Source organism: Xyrauchen texanus, chromosome 6 (genome assembly GCF_025860055.1).
Source record: "Xyrauchen texanus isolate HMW12.3.18 chromosome 6, RBS_HiC_50CHRs, whole genome shotgun sequence".
NCBI lineage: Eukaryota > Metazoa > Chordata > Actinopteri > Cypriniformes > Catostomidae > Xyrauchen > Xyrauchen texanus.
In genome coordinates, this window is record NC_068281.1 from 610,590 (window position 1) to 628,202 (window position 17,613).

Here is a 17,613-nt window from a genome sequence, read left to right on the forward strand (position 1 = left end):
TAAATATATATATAATTGTGTATAGGCTGCTATACTCTGCATGTTATGATTGTTATGCTGAGACCCCTACATTGGGAAAATTAATTGGTTATTTTGGTGAGGCAGGCCTCTTATTTTGGGCATGTTTTTCCAGACCAGTTCATTTGTTTTTCTAACGGTGGCTGATATACCTGCTGTACTGTGATTTAAAAAACATTTTAACGCCATAAAATACAGTTTCTGCTTTGAACCAACAGAAATGAAAAACATTTAGATTTTAGTCCCTGTTTTGTCATATATTTAATCTGAATTAATGTAATCGCCCTCTTTGATGCTCGCCATGTGAAAGAGATTTACTGACTCAACTGTCGTTAAAGAGATGAATTAATCTGGGTATATATATATATATATATTACTGCTGTCGATTTAAAAAAAACATTTAATAAATACAAAATAAACACAATCAATCATGTCCCTGCCCGGACCGTCATTAGGAATATTCCTACCATCATGGGCGGAGCCAGGGGTGGCGGTGGCCACCATAGACCAAAGCCTGGCCACCCCATTGGCAATTGCAGTTTTGGTCTTTTTTTTGTCTTGGGCACAATTTAGTTAGTCTTTCTACACCAACAACCACCATACCCCCCTGCGACGATACGACCATCCCGACAATGTTCCACCACAGTCTAAACCATGCCCAACCACCCCTGTGAAAAACTCCAGGCTCCGCCCCTGCCTACCGTTGTATTACCACCTGTTTTCTCCAGGGGGCAGTAAGTGAAGCTCCAGCTGTATTGGCAACGCACAGCTGATACAGAGAACAAACCACACTGACTAGTGCACCTGCCAACACTGGATGGTTAATAATAGGGAGAAAGTAATTAAAATAATGACTTTATTTGAATTGGGATTGTTAGCATTTGTTTAAATGTTTCCATCGCTCTCCACAAACCAGTTTATTCTGCATATTTATCGCCGTTCCCTGTTGTAATGTGCCACAGTCATGCGAAACCTATAAATATGTAAACAATAATAAACCAGTGATTTCAATTACCGTAAAAGTCATAAAATAACGAGGTCTTGAAGTCATGGACATATCATTTTTTGTAGTGATGCCATGTTGTAAATCTGCCCTAAAATGGCTTTTTATGAGTGCAGTATTTTTAACAAACAGCTTGAATATATTTCTGTGTAAATTCCTCAAAATTTGCAGATTGTTGCATTGATTGAATTGTTACAAATTGATTGTTGTAGCAGGTGATGTCAGGCCGGGCTTCGGGAACGGTGATTCCTCCTCCGCTGGTGCACGGCGGCGGTCAGGTGACCAAACCTGGCTCAGCGAGCGCTCAGATCGGAATGCCTCCGCTCGTCAGAGGAGCTCAGGTGAGTGCGCTGCTCTCAGGACACACAGAGTGAACCGACGGCATGTGATGTGACTGATAGTGAGCGCTGTGATGATGTTTCCCGCCAGCCGATCTCAGTGACGCCGCAGCAGATCGCCAGCCTACGACAGCAGCACAACTCGAGCTCTGCTCCTCCTCCGCTGCTGCTGGCTTCCAGAGCGTCAGGACCAAACGTCCAGGGACAGAAGATCATCCAGCCCGGAATCATCCGCATGAGCAACATCCCCAACAACAGTCTGCTCGTCACCATCAACCAGGTGTCTGCCTGCCTTATGTTTAAAGTGCTAATTTGTGTGGTCTCATTATTTTAGAGGATAGTTTATCTATTGTGCATCCTGTTTGTGTAAAGTTCCACCAGCACTAATGACAGCTAATGCATCTGTCCATACAGTCCACGGCCACACACCTCAAGTCCTCGTCTGTGTCGACTGTGAACGATTCTCCGGCCAGTCGTCAGGCGGCGGCCAAACTTGCACTGCGCAAACAGCTGGAGAAAACACTTCTGGAGATCCCGCCTGCCAAACCGCCAGCGCCCAAATTCAACTTCCTGCCCTCTGCCGCTAATAATGAGTTCATCTATCTGGTGGGTCTGGAGGAGGCGGTGCAGAAGCTGCTGGAGTCTCTCGGCCGAGGTACAGATCAAACACCGCTGCTGCGACAGGAGTGAAAACACACACGTCGATTGTAGCTGTAGTGTAGGGGCCATTTGTTAAGAGCGAAATCAAGTTCCAAATAAAATAGATGAAGGCTGTTATGTGAATGTGATGGCATGTTTCTGTCTGTCAGGTAAACAGGGTGTGTACACTGGTTTAGTCATCACTGGTGAAGAGCCGTTCACCTGCTCTCAGTGTCAGACAGACTTCACCTGTCGCTGGCGCAAAGACAAGGGCGGAGCTATCATGTGTGAGGAGTGCATGTCGTCGATTCAGAAGAAGGCTCTGAAGGCGGAGCACACCACTCGTCTGAAGGCAGCGTTTGTGAAAGCTCTACAGCAGGAGCAGGAAATGGAGAAGAAGATCCTGCAGCAGAGCTCTTCACCTGCCTCATCTTCATCATCATCATCAGCAGCAGCAGCTCACTTAATGAAGGCTGATCAGATGAAACGCTCATCAACTGCAGTTCAACAGACACATGGCCGAACCAACCAGCCAATCAACCGCCACCCCTCCAACATAAAACAGGTGAGCTGTTACTCCACTCAATGCTACTCTATACTCTACTGCTCTATACTCTTCTATACTCTACTGCTCTATACTCTACTCTACTGCTCTATACTCTACTGCTCTATACTCTACTACTCTATACTCTACTGCTCTATACTCTACTGCTCTATACTCTACTACTCTATACTCTACTGCTCTATACTCTACTGCTCTATACTCTACTGCTCTATACTCTACTACTCTATACTCTACTGTACTGTACTACTCTATACTCTACTACTCTATACTCTACTATACTTTACTGCTCTATACTCTACTACTCTATACTCTACTATACTCTACTGCTCTATACTCTACTACTCTATACTCTACTATACTCTACTACTCTATACTCTACTGCTCTATACTCTACTATTCTATACTCTACTGCTCTATACTCTACTGCTCTATACTCTACTACTCTATACTCTACTGCTCTATACTCTACTACTCTATACTCTACTGCTCTATACTCTACTGCTCTATACCCTACTACTCTATACTCTACTGCTCTATATTCTACCAGACTCTACTGCTCTATACTCTTCTACTCTATACCCTACTACTCTATACGCTTCTGCTCTATACTCTTCTACTCTATACCCTACTACTCTATACGCTTCTGCTCTATACTCTACTGCTCTATACTCTACTGCTCTATACTCTACTACTCTATACTCTACTATACTCTACTGCTCTATACTCTACTACTCTATACTCAACTGTACTCTACTACTCTATACTCTACTATACTCTACTGCTCTATACTCTACTACTCTATACTCTACTGCTCTATACTCTACTACTCTATACTCTACTATACTCTACTGCTCTATACTCTTCTACTCTATACCCTACTACTCTATACGCTTCTGCTCTATACGCTTCTGCTCTATACTCTACTGCTCTATACTCTACTGCTCTATACTCTACTGCTCTATACTCTACTACTCTATACTCTACTATACTCTACTGCTCTATACTCTACTACTCTATACTCTACTGTACTCTACAACTCTATACTCTACTATACTTTACTGCTCTATACTCCACTACTCTATACTCTACTATACTCTACTGCTCTATACTCTACTACTCTATACTCTACTACTCTATACGCTTCTATACTCTACTCAATACTTTACTATACTATACTACTCTATACTCTATACGCTACTGCTCTATACGCTACTATACTCTGCTCAATACTTTACTATACTCTACTCAATACTTTACTATACTCTACTATACTACTCTATACTCTATACTCTACTACTCTACCACTCTATACTCTACTATACTCTACTGCTCTATACTCTACTACTCTATACTCTACTATACTCTACTGCTCTATACTCTACTATACTCTACTGCCCTACTCAATACTTGACCATACTCTTCCACTCTATAATCTACTACTCTATACTCTTCTGCTCTCTTCAGTACTTTACTATAATCTACTACTCTATACTCTACTATACTCTACTGCTCTACTCAATACTTTATACTCTACTGATCTCTTCAGTACTTTACTATACTCTACTACTCTATACTCCACTATACTCTACTTCTCTACTCAATACTTTACTATACTATACTCTACTGCTCTACTCAATACTTTACTATACTATACTCTACTGCTCTCTTCAGTACTTTACTATACTCTACTATTCTATGCTCTACTGCTCTCTTCAGTACTTTACTATACTCTACTGCTCTATACTCTACTATACTCTACTGCCCTACTCAATACTTGACCATACTCTTCCACTCTATAATCTACTACTCTATACTCTTCTGCTCTCTTCAGTACTTTACTATAATCTACTACTCTATACTCTACTATACTCTACTGCTCTACTCAATACTTTATACTCTACTGATCTCTTCAGTACTTTACTATACTCTACTACTCTATACTCCACTATATTCTACTTCTCTACTCAATACTTTACTATACTATACTCTACTGCTCTACTCAATACTTTACTATACTATACTGCTCTCTTCAGTACTTTACTATACTCTACTATTCTATACTCTACTGCTCTCTTCAGTACTTTACTATTCTCTACTACTCTATACTCCACTATACTCTACTGCTCTACTCAATACTTTACTATACTCTACTATTCTATACTCTACTACTCTACTCAATACTTTACTATACTCTACTGCTCTATACTCTACTGCTCTATACTCTACTCTACTATACTCTACTGCCCTACTCAATACTTGGCCATACTCTTCTACTCTATACTCTACTACTCTATACTCCACTATACTCTACTTCTCTACTCAATACTTTACTATACTCTACTGTTCTACTCAGTACTTTAGTATACTCTACTACTCTATATTCTACTGCTCTACTCAATACTTTACTATACTCTACTACTCTATATTCTACTGCTCTCTTCAGTACTTTACTATAATCTACTATTCTATACTCTACTACTCTATACTCTACTATACTCTACTGCTCTACTCAATACTTTACTATACTCTACTACTCTATACTCTACTGTACTCTACTATACTCTACTGCTCTATACTCTACTACTCTACACTCTACTGCTCTATGCTCTGCTGCTCTATACTCTACTGCTCTATACTCTACTACTCTATACGCTACTATACTCTACTCAATACTTTACTATACTCTACTTAATACTTTACTATACTCTACTATACTACTCTATACTCTACTGCTCTATACTCTGCTACTCTATACTCTACTATACTCTACTGCTCTATACTCTACTATACTCTACTGCCCTACTCAATACTTGACCATACTCTTCTACTCTATACTCTACTACTCTATACCCTACTACTCTATACTCTACTGCTCTCTTCAGTACTTTACTATAATCTACTACTCTATACTCTACTACTCTATACTATACTATACTCTACTGCTCTACTCAATACTTTATACTCTACTGATCTCTTCAGTACTTTGCTATACTCTACTACTCTATACTCCACTATACTCTACTGCTCTACTCAATACTTTACTATACTCTAATATACTCTACTGCTCTCTTCAGTACTTTACTATAATCTACTATTCTATACTCTATACTCTACTGCTCTACTCAATACTTTACTATACTCTACTATTCTATACTCTACTGCTCTCTTCAGTACTTTACTATACTCTACTACTCTATACTCCACTATACTCTACTCCTCTACTCAATACTTTACTATACTCTACTATTCTATACTCTACTACTCTACTCAATACTTTACTATACTCTAATATACTCTACTGCTCTCTTCAGTACTTTACTATAATCTACTATTCTATACTCTATACTCTACTGCTCTACTCAATACTTTACTATACTCTACTATTCTATACTCTACTGCTCTCTTCAGTACTTTACTATACTCTACTGCTCTATACTCTACTGCTCTATACTCTACTACTCTATACTCTACTGCTGTATACTCTACTGCTCTATACTCTACTGCTCTATACTCTACTACTCTATACTCTACTACTGTATACGCTACTATACTCTACTCAATATTTTACTCTACTGCTCTATACTCTACAACTCTATACTCTACCACACTCTACTGCTCTATACTCTACTATACTCTACTGCCCTACTCAATACTTGACCATACTCTTCTACTCTGTACTCTACTACTCTATACCCTACTACTCTATACTCTTCTGCTCTATACTCTTCTGCTCTATACTCTACTGCTCTATACTCTACTGCTCTATACTCTACTATACTCTACTTCTCTATACGCTTCTATACTGTACTCAATACTTTACTATACTCTACTCAATACTTTACTATACTATACTACTCTATACTCTATACGCTACTGCTCTATACGCTAATATACTCTACTCAATACTTTACTATACTCTACTCAATACTCTACTATACTCTACTATACTACTCTATACTCTATACTCTACTGCTCTATACTCTACCACTCTATACTCTACTATACTGTACTGCTCTATACTCTGCTATACTCTACTGCCCTACTCAATACTTGACCATACTCTTCTACTCTATAATCTACTACTCTATACTCTTCTGCTCTCTTCAGTACTTTACTATAATCTACTACTCTATACTCTACTATACTTTACTGCTCTACTCAATACTTTATACTCTACTGATCTCTTCAGTACTTTACTATACTCTACTACTCTATACTCCACTATACTCTACTTCTCTACTCAATACTTTACTATACTATACTCTACTGCTTTACTATACTATACTCTACTGCTCTCTTCAGTACATTACTATACTCTACTATTCTATACTCTACTGCTCTCTTCAGTACTTTACTATACTCTACTACTCTATACTCCTCTATACTCTACTGCTCTACTCAATACTTTACTATACTCTACTATTCTATACTCTACTACTCTACTCAATACTTTACTATACTCTACTGCTCTATACTCCACTATACTCTACTTCTCTACTCAATACTTTACTATACTCTACTGTTCTACTCAGTACTTTAGTATACTCTGCTACTCTATATTCTACTGCTCTACTCAATATTTTACTATACTCTACTACTCTATATTCTACTGCTCTCTTCAGTACTTTACTATAATCTACTATTCTATACTCTACTACTCTATACTCTACTATATTCTACTGCTCTACTCAATACTTTACTATACTCTACTACTCTATACTCTACTATTCTGCTCTACTCAATACTTTACTTTAATCTACTACTCTATACTCTACTACTCTACTCTGTACTTTACTATACTCTACTATTCTATACTCTACTACTCTACTCAGTACTTTACTATACTCTTCTGCTCTATACTCTTCTGCTCTACTCAGTACTTTAGTATACTCTACTACTCTATACTCTACTGATCTCTTCAGTACTTTACTATAATCTACTATTCTATACTCTACTATTCTATACTGTACTATACTCTACTACTCTACTCAATACTTTACTATACTCTACTACTCTACTCAGTACTTTACTATACTCTTCTGCTCTATACTCTACTATTCTACTCAGTACTTTAGTGTACTCTACTACTCTATACTCTACTACTCTACTCAATACTTTACTATACTCTACTACTCTATACTCTACAGATCTCTTCAGTACTTTACTATAATCTACTATTCTATACTCTACTATTCTATACTCTATACTCTACTGCTCCACTCAATACTTTACTATACTGTACTACTCTATACTCTACTATTCTACTCAGTACTCTACTACTCTATACTCTACTACTCTACTCAATACTTTACTGTACTCTACTACTCTATACTCTACTATACTCAGTACTTTAGTATACTCTACTACTCTACTCAATACTTTACTACTCTATACTCTACTACTCTACTCAGTACTTTAGTGTCCTCTTCTACTCTATACTCTACTACTCTACTCAGTACTTTAGTATACTCTTCTACTCTACTCAATATTTTACTCTACTACTCTATACTCTACTACTCTACTCAGTAATTTAGTATACTCTACACAATACTTTACTGTACTCTACTATTCTATACTCTACTGCTCTACTCAGTACTTTACTATACTCTACTACTCTATACTCTACTACTCTATACTCTACTACTCTACTCATTACTTTAGTATACTCTACTACTCTATACTCTACTGCTCTACTCAGTACTTTACTATAATCTACTATTCTATACTCTTCTACTCGATACTCTACTACTCTATACTCTTCTACTCTACTCAATATTTTACTCTACTACTCTATACTCTACTACTCTACTCAGTACTTTAGTATACTCTACTACTCTATACTCTACTGCTCTACTTAGTACTTTACTATAATCTACTATTCTATACTCTTCTACTCTACTCAGTACTTTACTATACTCTATTACTCCTCAATACTTTACTATGTGCTATTTTTAATTGTCGCTCCGTGTACATGCATGTGCCTCAGACTGAGGCATTTGGAGCGTCTCACTGGTATTCAGAATCATAAACGCTGCAGTTTGAGAATGTTAAGTTAAAAGTAGTAGAAATGTTAAAATCGCATCTCAAGATTCCTGTATTCTTGTGAGGTTGGTTGAGGCGCGCTGACACCTGTTGACGCAGCTTGTAAAAACAGATGAACTTCAAGCTTGAATTCCTCACATGTAGGAAAACCCGTACTTTTATTAAGGAATTTACGTACACGTCAGGGGCGTGATTAATTGCATTTGCGGTATATTTTTTTATTTAATTAATGACATTAAATTGACAACCCTAATATATATATATATGCGTGTGAATGAGTGAAATGTCTGTGTGTTCTGTTGTCTTGCAGATCTCTTCGAGTGTGCTGCAGTTGTCTCGTAGCATGCAGCAGTCTGTTGCCGGGATACGCGCAGTTCCTCGCTCGTTCTCGCCATCCACTCAGCTGCAGAATGCCGTCACCGCCGCTGCGCTCGTCAGCAGGCCAGGTAAGCATGCAGTGCACCAGGGGTCAAAGGTCAGCAGCAGTGGCAGCAACAAGAGGTCTGACCCCACGACCTCCTCCACCTGGAGGAAGCAGAACGCCGCCTCAGCAGGTAGACGCTGAACAAAACACCCGCTCGATGACCTCACTTCCTGTCACTGCTTCCTGTCTATAATCCTTTCAGATGAAACAAAGAGTTCAGAATGGCATACGATCATACCACTCTTGCTTTTTCTGCCATAGATAAATATAGCAGATGGAGGAAGGGTAGTATGGCATTCCAAACTCAGCCATAGACTAAAAATAGAGTTGTTTCTTCAGTTTTCCTGCTTTTCTGGTGGTGGGATCATTGCATTTAAAGTGACGCCTCCCATTTTTTAACTGATGATATAAACCTGTGCATGTGTTTAAAGTCAACATGAACTCCAAATCTTTTCTTAATACACATTCTTTGACTTTTGTGAATGTTTCATCACCCAAAAACAATATTTGTAATATTCCATCAAAACATAATAACTTGCTCCGCCCCTCAGCTGATGTCATCAAGCCCTCAGAGACACTATAGAGGCACACCATCCAATGAATTCCTCAGGAGTAAAATCAAGTCCCGCCCTGTTTCTTGTAAACCTTCTGCAACCCCGTGTCCACATGCGTGGACGTTGTATTTTATCTTAGCTATACGAACCGCATAATTTAAATGAATTAAAACCGGCTGAATAGTGTTCGAAACACTCTAGACTGTTATTTAAGGGTTAAACTTCACCTCACGTGTCACAATTTAGATTTCCGTGAAGCGCTGGATGATGTCTGTAACATCTCATGAATAATCAACACTCCTGTAACATCATAAACAATCTGATTAAATAAATCTGACTGTCTATAGATTCATATTATTTCAAATTTCACAATGTCGTCCCGCTGACCTCATATGTGGACATCAACTATTTGCTCTAGAAATATTTTTATTTTTTTTGCGTGTTTATTAAGTGCAATGTAAAACGCACACATCAGTCCCGCTCGGGTCTCAAGAGGTTAAATATCGTATTTCACAAACAGAATAAAAACCGTCAGAAGTTAAAAGTGGGTTGTGATTGTTTCATGTTGACTTTAAATAAAGCTATAAGATCCTGGCACTCATGTTCTGTCTCTGTGTGTGTCTGTTTGTGTGTGTGTGTGTGTGTGTGTCTGTCTGTGTGTGTGTGTGTGTCTGTCTGTCTGTCTGTCTGTCTGTCTGTGTGTGTGTGTGTTTGTCTGTCTGTGTGCGTGGGCGCGCGCGCGTGTGTCTTTCTGTGTGTGTGTGTGTGTGTGTGTGTGTGTGTGTCTTTCTGTGTGTGTATGCGTCTGTATGTGTGTGTGTGTCTTTCTGTGTGTGTGTGTGTGTGTGTGTGTGTCTTTCTGTGTGTGTGTGTGTGTGTTCTGTGTGTGTGTGTGTGTGTGTATGTGTGTGTGTGTGTGTGTGTGTGTGTGTGTGTGTGTGTGTGATCACAGGTGTGACGATGGCGTATGTGAACCCCAGTCTGTCCGCGCACAAGACGACATCATCAGTGGTGGAGCGTCAGAGGGAATATCTGTTGGACATGATCCCCTCACGCTCCGTCTCACAGACCGCAAACACGTGGAAATAAAGATCTGCACAACCCTGATGAGAAACTCCACGTTCTCCCGTCTGGATTGAACTTCAGCCTGAGAATCTAGAACGGCTCCTCTAGAGTTTATCTGGAATCCTGAAATTAAATCCGTGTTTTGTACAAAAAAAAAAAAGTTTGTCATTTCCTGTTTAATCACTCTTTATTTCCTCAGTCCTGTTTGTAGTTTTTAATGTTGTTGAGATGCAGCAGTTCTGATGTAATAACTGATGACGGCGTTAAAGGGCTTTCACTGCTGCGGGTGAGTTCATGCACTGTTGGACACGGCGCTGACGCTCACGCGAATGATGTGCCTTAAACGAACCAATCAGGAGCCGCTTTGAATCTCATGAGGACTTGAACGCAAACACGCGGGCGGATGATGTCACTCCGCATCGCTGCTCTACATGGACGATATCGCTTCTGTTCTTACAGATAGAAACATTTTCATTAAATAACAGAAAAAGACACAAAAAATACATTAAGAACAAATTGAGTGCAAACAAAAGATCATTCGGTGTGTCCCGGAGTCCTTTATTTTGGCTAATAGGCTTATAAGTTAAATAACCGTGTGCAATTGAACATGTTTGTGTTGTTTATGGTCACTCTCATGTGTGTGTGTTTGCTTTTCTTTATGAGACGTCACCGTGTCACTTCCATGTTTATGATTGTTGTTTCTCAGATATATTGCCGTTACGTTTGCTGTTTATTTCATCAGGGTTCGGGTTAAATTACAGTTCATAAATATGTAAGAAATACAGATAATTCCATGCATGAGTGATTTAAAGGTTTCATCAGTTTATTGCATCTCTGTATTTAAAGGCGTCTTCGCCACGAGCTCATTAATCATCTGATGAACACGCCAGAATGACGTTCCAATCCGCAACTCGCCACGTCTGTCTGTTTTACTTTATTGCGCTTTACTAATATTCCCTGTTGCTTTTCTCACAGGACGGTTTTCTATATTTTCCATGACCTGTTTTCAGGGTTTTGAGTGGCTGATGTGTTTCCTGCGGACGTGTACAAAATGAGGTTACAGTTTGTTAGATTTACTTTTGTTCCCAAAATAAAGTTTGAACCCTTTAATTCTGTCGGGACATCTTTTATAGTTATTCTGTATGTAGTAAAGACCCCATGAAACAGTGTTGTGACGGGTGTGCAGCTATGACAAAATAATATTGTTAGTAACTTCCTTGAGAAAGATAATAGGATTGAGTTACATTTAATTTGGCACTGTATGTGAAGCCTTGTATGTCCTGTAACAATAATAGATAAAACCGCATCTAGTTAAAAACATGGTAACAGAGTTGACCTGGGGACACAACACTAATGCAAATGTTTAATACATTTTGTCAGTTAAAATCTACAAATGCAAATAGAAAGAATAAAGACATATCTAGCTTTATATCATTTTATTTATTTATTTTATTTTTTTGTGCATAATTGCTACATTGAGGTAAAACACATGGTTTTACTTGATATAAGTAAAGTTGTTCATTTTTTGCTGTGATCGCACTGTGTTATTGGCATCAGATATTCAATGAAGTCATTGTTTACACACAATGGATATAAAGCCCCGCCCCGTTTGGGAGTTGGCCCCGCCCCTCTGTGGAGATCTCCGTTGGAGGATTGAGTGTGCCTGCAGTGAGTGTGTTGAACGCTGGGGGCCGCTGGTGAGCAGCGCTGATTGTCTCTCACTCCAGCCGAAGAAGAGTCGGTCAGAGCGGCAGTGGAGGAGGAAACATGGCGGCGTCCAAGGTGAAGCAGGACATGCCTCCGACCGGAGGATACGGGCCCGTCGATTACCGGAGAAACCTGCCGCGACGCGGGCTGTCCGGTACGTGCACGAATCACCGGGTGTTTAAATCATGACGATTGAGGACTTGTTATAGCACAGACAGTGTTAATGTCAGTATTCAGTCAAGTAAATCACTCGATTCTGCATTTATTAATCACAATAAAACAAGAGTTGAAGCTTTTAAACCTGTTTACTTCATCTCAGAGCTGTTGACATGAAAGATAAGTGTTTACCGTGTGATCATGACGCATTATATTATAATCTATGTGTTTAATATTAAAATGAAGCCGTTGGTTTTATTAATGCATGTAGTAAAATGTTTATATATATAATCTTTAATTATTATGGGAACAATCTTCGGGAAAATCAGGCTGTAATTCTTCCATTAGGTGTCATTGAGAAATTCACTTTTATTAAAAACTTTAGAAAGTGGATATTATGAAATTTTAAAAAAAAAATGAACGGAGGACCAAAGTACTCCAAATGAAATTAATCAATCAATAAATAATTACAATGTACTCATAAAGTTTGAAATAATCCATTTATTGTTTAAACATTTTTATAATATCTACAAAATTACTGTTTATATTTTTCTCTGTTTTCAAAAAGTTTTTTATTAATAGAAGATTATAAATCCTTTTGTATTTAATATGTTTTTAGTATAAAAAAAAGAAAGAAAGGGAATATTATGAAATCTTTTAAACAATAAATGTTTTGTTTTTTCACTGACAGATACAAAGTAAATTGATACATTTTAATTGCTGGTTTAAATATTTAATGATTTCAAAATGAAATTGGTACATTTAACCATTGGTTTAATAATTTTTATTATTTGTTATTATTTTAATTATTTCATTTTGAGTATTTATAACTTCCATTTAAATCGACAATAAATTGCTCTTTTGTGAGTGCAGTCTCAATAATAATAATAATACACAAAGTGAAGATACACAAACGACAAGTCAGTGTTCAAAAGATATTAAATACCACAGATCAATCAAAATAAACCAAGACCTTTGAAGAAATATACAACACTGTAAAACGTTTCTATAAGCATATAATTAATATCACTTATTATTTGATATTCATTTATTTTATTTTAAGTTTGAATCCAGGGCGTGCTGAGTGACTCCAGTCAGGTCTCCTTAGCAACCAAATTGGCCCGGTTGCTAGGGAGGGTAGAGTCACATGGGGTAACCAAATTGGGCCGGTTGCTAGGAGGGTAGAGTCACATGGGGTAACCAAATTGGGCGGTTGCTAGGGAGGGGTAGAGTCACATGGGGTAACCAAATTGGGCCGGTTGCTAGGGAGGGTAGAGTCACATGGGGTAACCAAATTGGGCCGGTTGCTAGGGAGGGTAGAGTCACATGGGGTAACCAAATTGGTTCGGTTGCTAGGGAGGGTAGAGTCACATGGGGTAACCTCCTCGTTGTCACTATAATGTGGTTCTCGCTCTCGGTGGGGCGTGTGGTGAGTTGGGCGTGGATGCTGTGGAGAATAGCGGGAAGCCTCCACACGCGCTACGTCTCCATGGTAACGCGCTCAACAAGTCACGTGATGAGATGCGCGGATTGGCGGTCTCAGACGCGGAGGCAACTGAGATTTGTCCTCCACCACCCGGATTGAGGCGAGTCACTACACCACCACGAGGACTTGGAGCGCATTGGGAATTGGGCGTTCCATATTGGGGAGAAAAGGGGAAAAAACAGGGTTCCCACAATTAAACTGTCACAAATTGGTCTTGATTCATTACTAAATTGTTCTGAATCAATCATTGTTTAAAAATGGTTCTCTGTGTGTCTGTTTTCAGGATACAGTATGTTCGGGATCGGAATCGGGATCATGGTGTTCGGATACTGGCGGCTGTTTAAATGGAACCGAGAGCGCCGGTGAGAGAGCGAGTGGATGTTTAAAGCGTTTGAATCAAAGCTTCTGTGTTATCAGAGAATCGTGACGTTGTTTCTCTCGTCCGCAGGCGTCTGCACATCGAGGATTTAGAGGCACGGATCGCATTAATGCCGCTGCTGCAGGCGGAACAGGACCGCAGGTCAGGAACTCCACCTGATCGTTCACACACAAATCAATCAACACCTTAAACGGTTCAAATCCGTTCTTTTCTTGATCTGATCGCATGTTGAAGTTTCTTTCTTTCCCGTCTAGAACGTTACGGATGCTGCGTGAGAATCTGGAGGAGGAGGCCGTCATTATGAAGGACGTTCCTGGCTGGAAGGTTCACATGATGAATATATAATCACAATATATGTGTTGTGTCTTTACTGTATTTCTAGCGCACTGTTATGAAGATCGAGCATGCGGTGGCAACACCAAGTTAACAGTCCATTAAAGTGTTCCTGTTTTGTCATTTTACGTCGTTACTTAAAGGGACAGTACACCCAAAAATGAGATTTCTCTCATCATTCACTCACCCTCATGCTGTCCCAGATGTGTGTGACTTACTTTCTTCTGTAGAACACAAATGAGGATATTTAGAAGAATATTTCAGCTCTATTGGTCCATACAATGCAGGTGGATGGTGACCAGAACTTTGAAGCTCCAAAAAGCACATAAATGCAGCCTAAACGTACTCCATAAGACTCCAGTGGTTTAATCCATGTGTTCAGAAGTGATATGATAGATGTGTGTGAGAAACAGATCAATATTTAAGTTCTTTTTTACCCTAAATCTTCATCTTTGACCCACCCCGACCAGTTGGTGGCGTTATGGACAAAATATTTGAATCAAAAACTAGGGCTGAACAAGTATATTACAATTGCAGCGGTCACAATTAATTAAACCAATGTGTGTAAGGATGCCAAGACAAATCAGAAACGGCAAAAAAAACAATTACATATCAGGCAAAACAGTCATGATTTTTGTCATAATTGTGCAGCCAAAGGCAAAAAAAAAAAAAGAAAGTAAAAGTGGAGATTTAGGGTACAAAAGCACTATTATTGATCTGTTTCTCACCCACACCTATCATATCACTTCTGAAGACATGGATTAAACCACTGGAGTCTTATGGGTCACTTTTATGCTGCATTTATGTGCTTTTTGGAGCTTCAAAATATTTAAGTGAACATTTAGAATTTAGTTTCTCAGCCCTGTTGACCCCTAAATCATTAGTAAACTTAAGCCTACTGTATGTAATCACATCATTTATACACTTCCTGGAATTATTGAAATGTTGATTATGTATAATCTGCTGACGTCCCGTGTGTGTGCGTGTGGGTCCGTGTGTGTGTAGGTGGGTGAGAACATGTTCCACACAGATCGTTGGGTGACGCCCCTCACAGAGGAGCTCTTTAACCTTCGACCCCGTGAGGAGTTGCTCCATAAGAAGTTTGGCTTCCTGTGGTATGTGTGACATCAGCCTGAAGGATCTGAGACACACGCCGTATCTGTCTGGGGTCACATGGTTCACCTTGTTCATGTTTAAATATTAAATCTTATTTCTGTACCTCTGAAACACTCTGTTTGTCTTCTGTTGCACACGCTGCGTTCACTTGAGAACCGCTGCATTGTCCTCACTTTCCTGTGTTTATTGTGAGTTACCATGGTGACGAGACCTTGCCCAGCACTTCAGTGGGCACTTTTGAATTATTAGAAGCTGTGAATTATTGCATCTGAACAATAAGCAGAAATGTAACTTATAATTTTATAAAAGCACTTGCTTTAATTCTTCTGGTAAAACTTGTGAATTATTTGAGCTTTAATGTTTTTAAAATATAATTCTTACAGTTATTTTGGGGTTTACAGCATTACGTTGTCATGGCAACACAGTTGTAAAATTGGCTCTAACTCACAGATGTGGTTAGTAAGTGATTTAATGACAGTAAAATCATGTGAACACACATATTGTTTATGTCTTGTGTCAGTGAGTATTTTAATGTTTATAGATTAAACCCCATTGACTTGCATTGGAAGTGTGAAGCATTTACATGCTTCCATTGATCATGGTATAAATATTGGGGAGGTTGTTGCTTGTTTTGATTATTTTGGGGGTGCCCCATCCCCAGCTACACCCTTGACGAGCCAGGACATTATATTTGCAAAACTCATATTAACACACGATGCCATGAAACTCACAAACTTTGTCAAATGCATCTATTTTTCTCATAAGCAACCGTTGAAGCATGTCACATTTAAACTAAGTTAAAAACACCAGATTTGTGTTTTAAATCGCAAATGTTTATTTTATAATATTTTCATTATATTAAAATGAACCTCTTATAAACAGTAAATATCAGTTAAAAGACTGAAACGGAAGGAAAAGAGAAATGGTCAGGGAGAATGGTCAAGGCTATTACATTCTGGTTTCTGGTTAGAAAATGAACATTTGTTTACATAAAACTTTGCTAACTTTTGTACGCTCGCGGCTTCCTGTACGCAGCGGAAGGGGCGGAGTTACACGTGTTGTAAATAATGAAGAATGTAGCAACTAGTGAAAGTTCAGTGAACAGCATCTTATAAATATGAATATGAACGTTATTTGCGATACAAGTGTTGAACTGATGTTTGCTAACAGGATAAACCGGAAACACGTCACATGCGTTTGATACGTCACTTCCGTCAGTTAAACGGCGAATGCGTCATCATCATCACACTATGTGTGAATATGAACGTTATTTGCGAATAAGCGTTGAACTGATGTTCACTAACAGGTTAAAGCAACATAAATAGCACTATAAAGCAAATACTTCAGTGTTCTGTTTGGGATACACTGAATATTCATACACTATGGCTGAGTGCATTATTATATTAAAAGCACGCGATTTATGATCTTTGACTGATCTATAGTGTTTCTGAGGTAAAAGTTAGTTGGAAATTGTGTTTTTAGTTTTAGTAATATTTAACTATTTCTTATATAAATGACACCTCACAAATGTAACATTTAACTTGTAAAATATAAAGTGTGTTACATTTCAATATTTCATGAAAGGATGGCCTCATATCTCCACAGAGGGCTAATCCCACAATATCACTGACTCCAGGACTGCTGCTGCACTGAATAATACTGTAATTGAGACAGTCTGAGGCAGTCAGGAATGGTGACAGTCGGGAATGGTGACAGTGAGAATGGTGATAGTGAGAATGGTGATAGTGGGAATGGTGACAGTCAGGAATGGTGATAGTGAGAATGGTG

At 38.8% G+C, this 17,613-nt stretch overlaps 2 protein-coding genes across 4 annotated transcripts in view; both read left to right on the plus strand.

Annotated features, from left to right (window-relative positions):
- LOC127645775 (transcriptional repressor p66-alpha-like) overlaps nt 1-12,211 on the plus strand; it is a 31,539-nt gene extending 19,328 nt beyond the window's left edge. The window contains exons 5-10 of one of the 3 annotated variants that reach the window (XM_052129445.1): nt 1,234-1,362; nt 1,451-1,639; nt 1,774-2,014; nt 2,169-2,563; nt 8,916-9,159; nt 10,536-12,211. In XM_052129445.1, the coding sequence (XP_051985405.1) occupies nt 1,234-1,362; nt 1,451-1,639; nt 1,774-2,014; nt 2,169-2,563; nt 8,916-9,159; nt 10,536-10,672 (1,335 nt within the window). In that variant the 3' untranslated portion in view covers nt 10,673-12,211. The remainder of the gene's footprint in view (nt 1-1,233; nt 1,363-1,450; nt 1,640-1,773; nt 2,015-2,168; nt 2,564-8,915; nt 9,160-10,535) is intronic. The other 2 variants (XM_052129447.1, XM_052129448.1) reach the window with 2 other exon arrangements.
- Nucleotides 12,212-12,341: 130 nt separating this feature from the next.
- On the plus strand, nt 12,342-15,936 carry ndufa13 (NADH:ubiquinone oxidoreductase subunit A13). Its single transcript, XM_052129512.1, has 5 exons — nt 12,342-12,509; nt 14,281-14,359; nt 14,446-14,517; nt 14,631-14,700; nt 15,715-15,936. The coding sequence occupies exons 1-5, from the start codon at nt 12,416-12,418 to the stop codon at nt 15,832-15,834; spliced, it is 435 nt and encodes a 144-aa protein (XP_051985472.1). The 5' UTR covers nt 12,342-12,415; the 3' UTR covers nt 15,835-15,936.
- Nucleotides 15,937-17,613: the final 1,677 nt, after the last annotated feature.

What these genes read in the sequence shown, in the direction of transcription:
- ndufa13 (XM_052129512.1), top strand. Translation starts at nt 12,416, where the DNA reads ATGGCGGCGTCCAAGGTGAAGCAGGACATGCCTCCGACCGGAGGATAC. An exon ending in GCCGCGACGCGGGCTGTCCG is followed by an intron (nt 12,510 to 14,280) that starts GTACGTGCACGA and finishes GTCTGTTTTCAG; the next exon opens with GATACAGTATGTTCGGGATC. An exon ending in CAGGCGGAACAGGACCGCAG is followed by an intron (nt 14,518 to 14,630) that starts GTCAGGAACTCC and finishes TTTCCCGTCTAG; the next exon opens with AACGTTACGGATGCTGCGTG.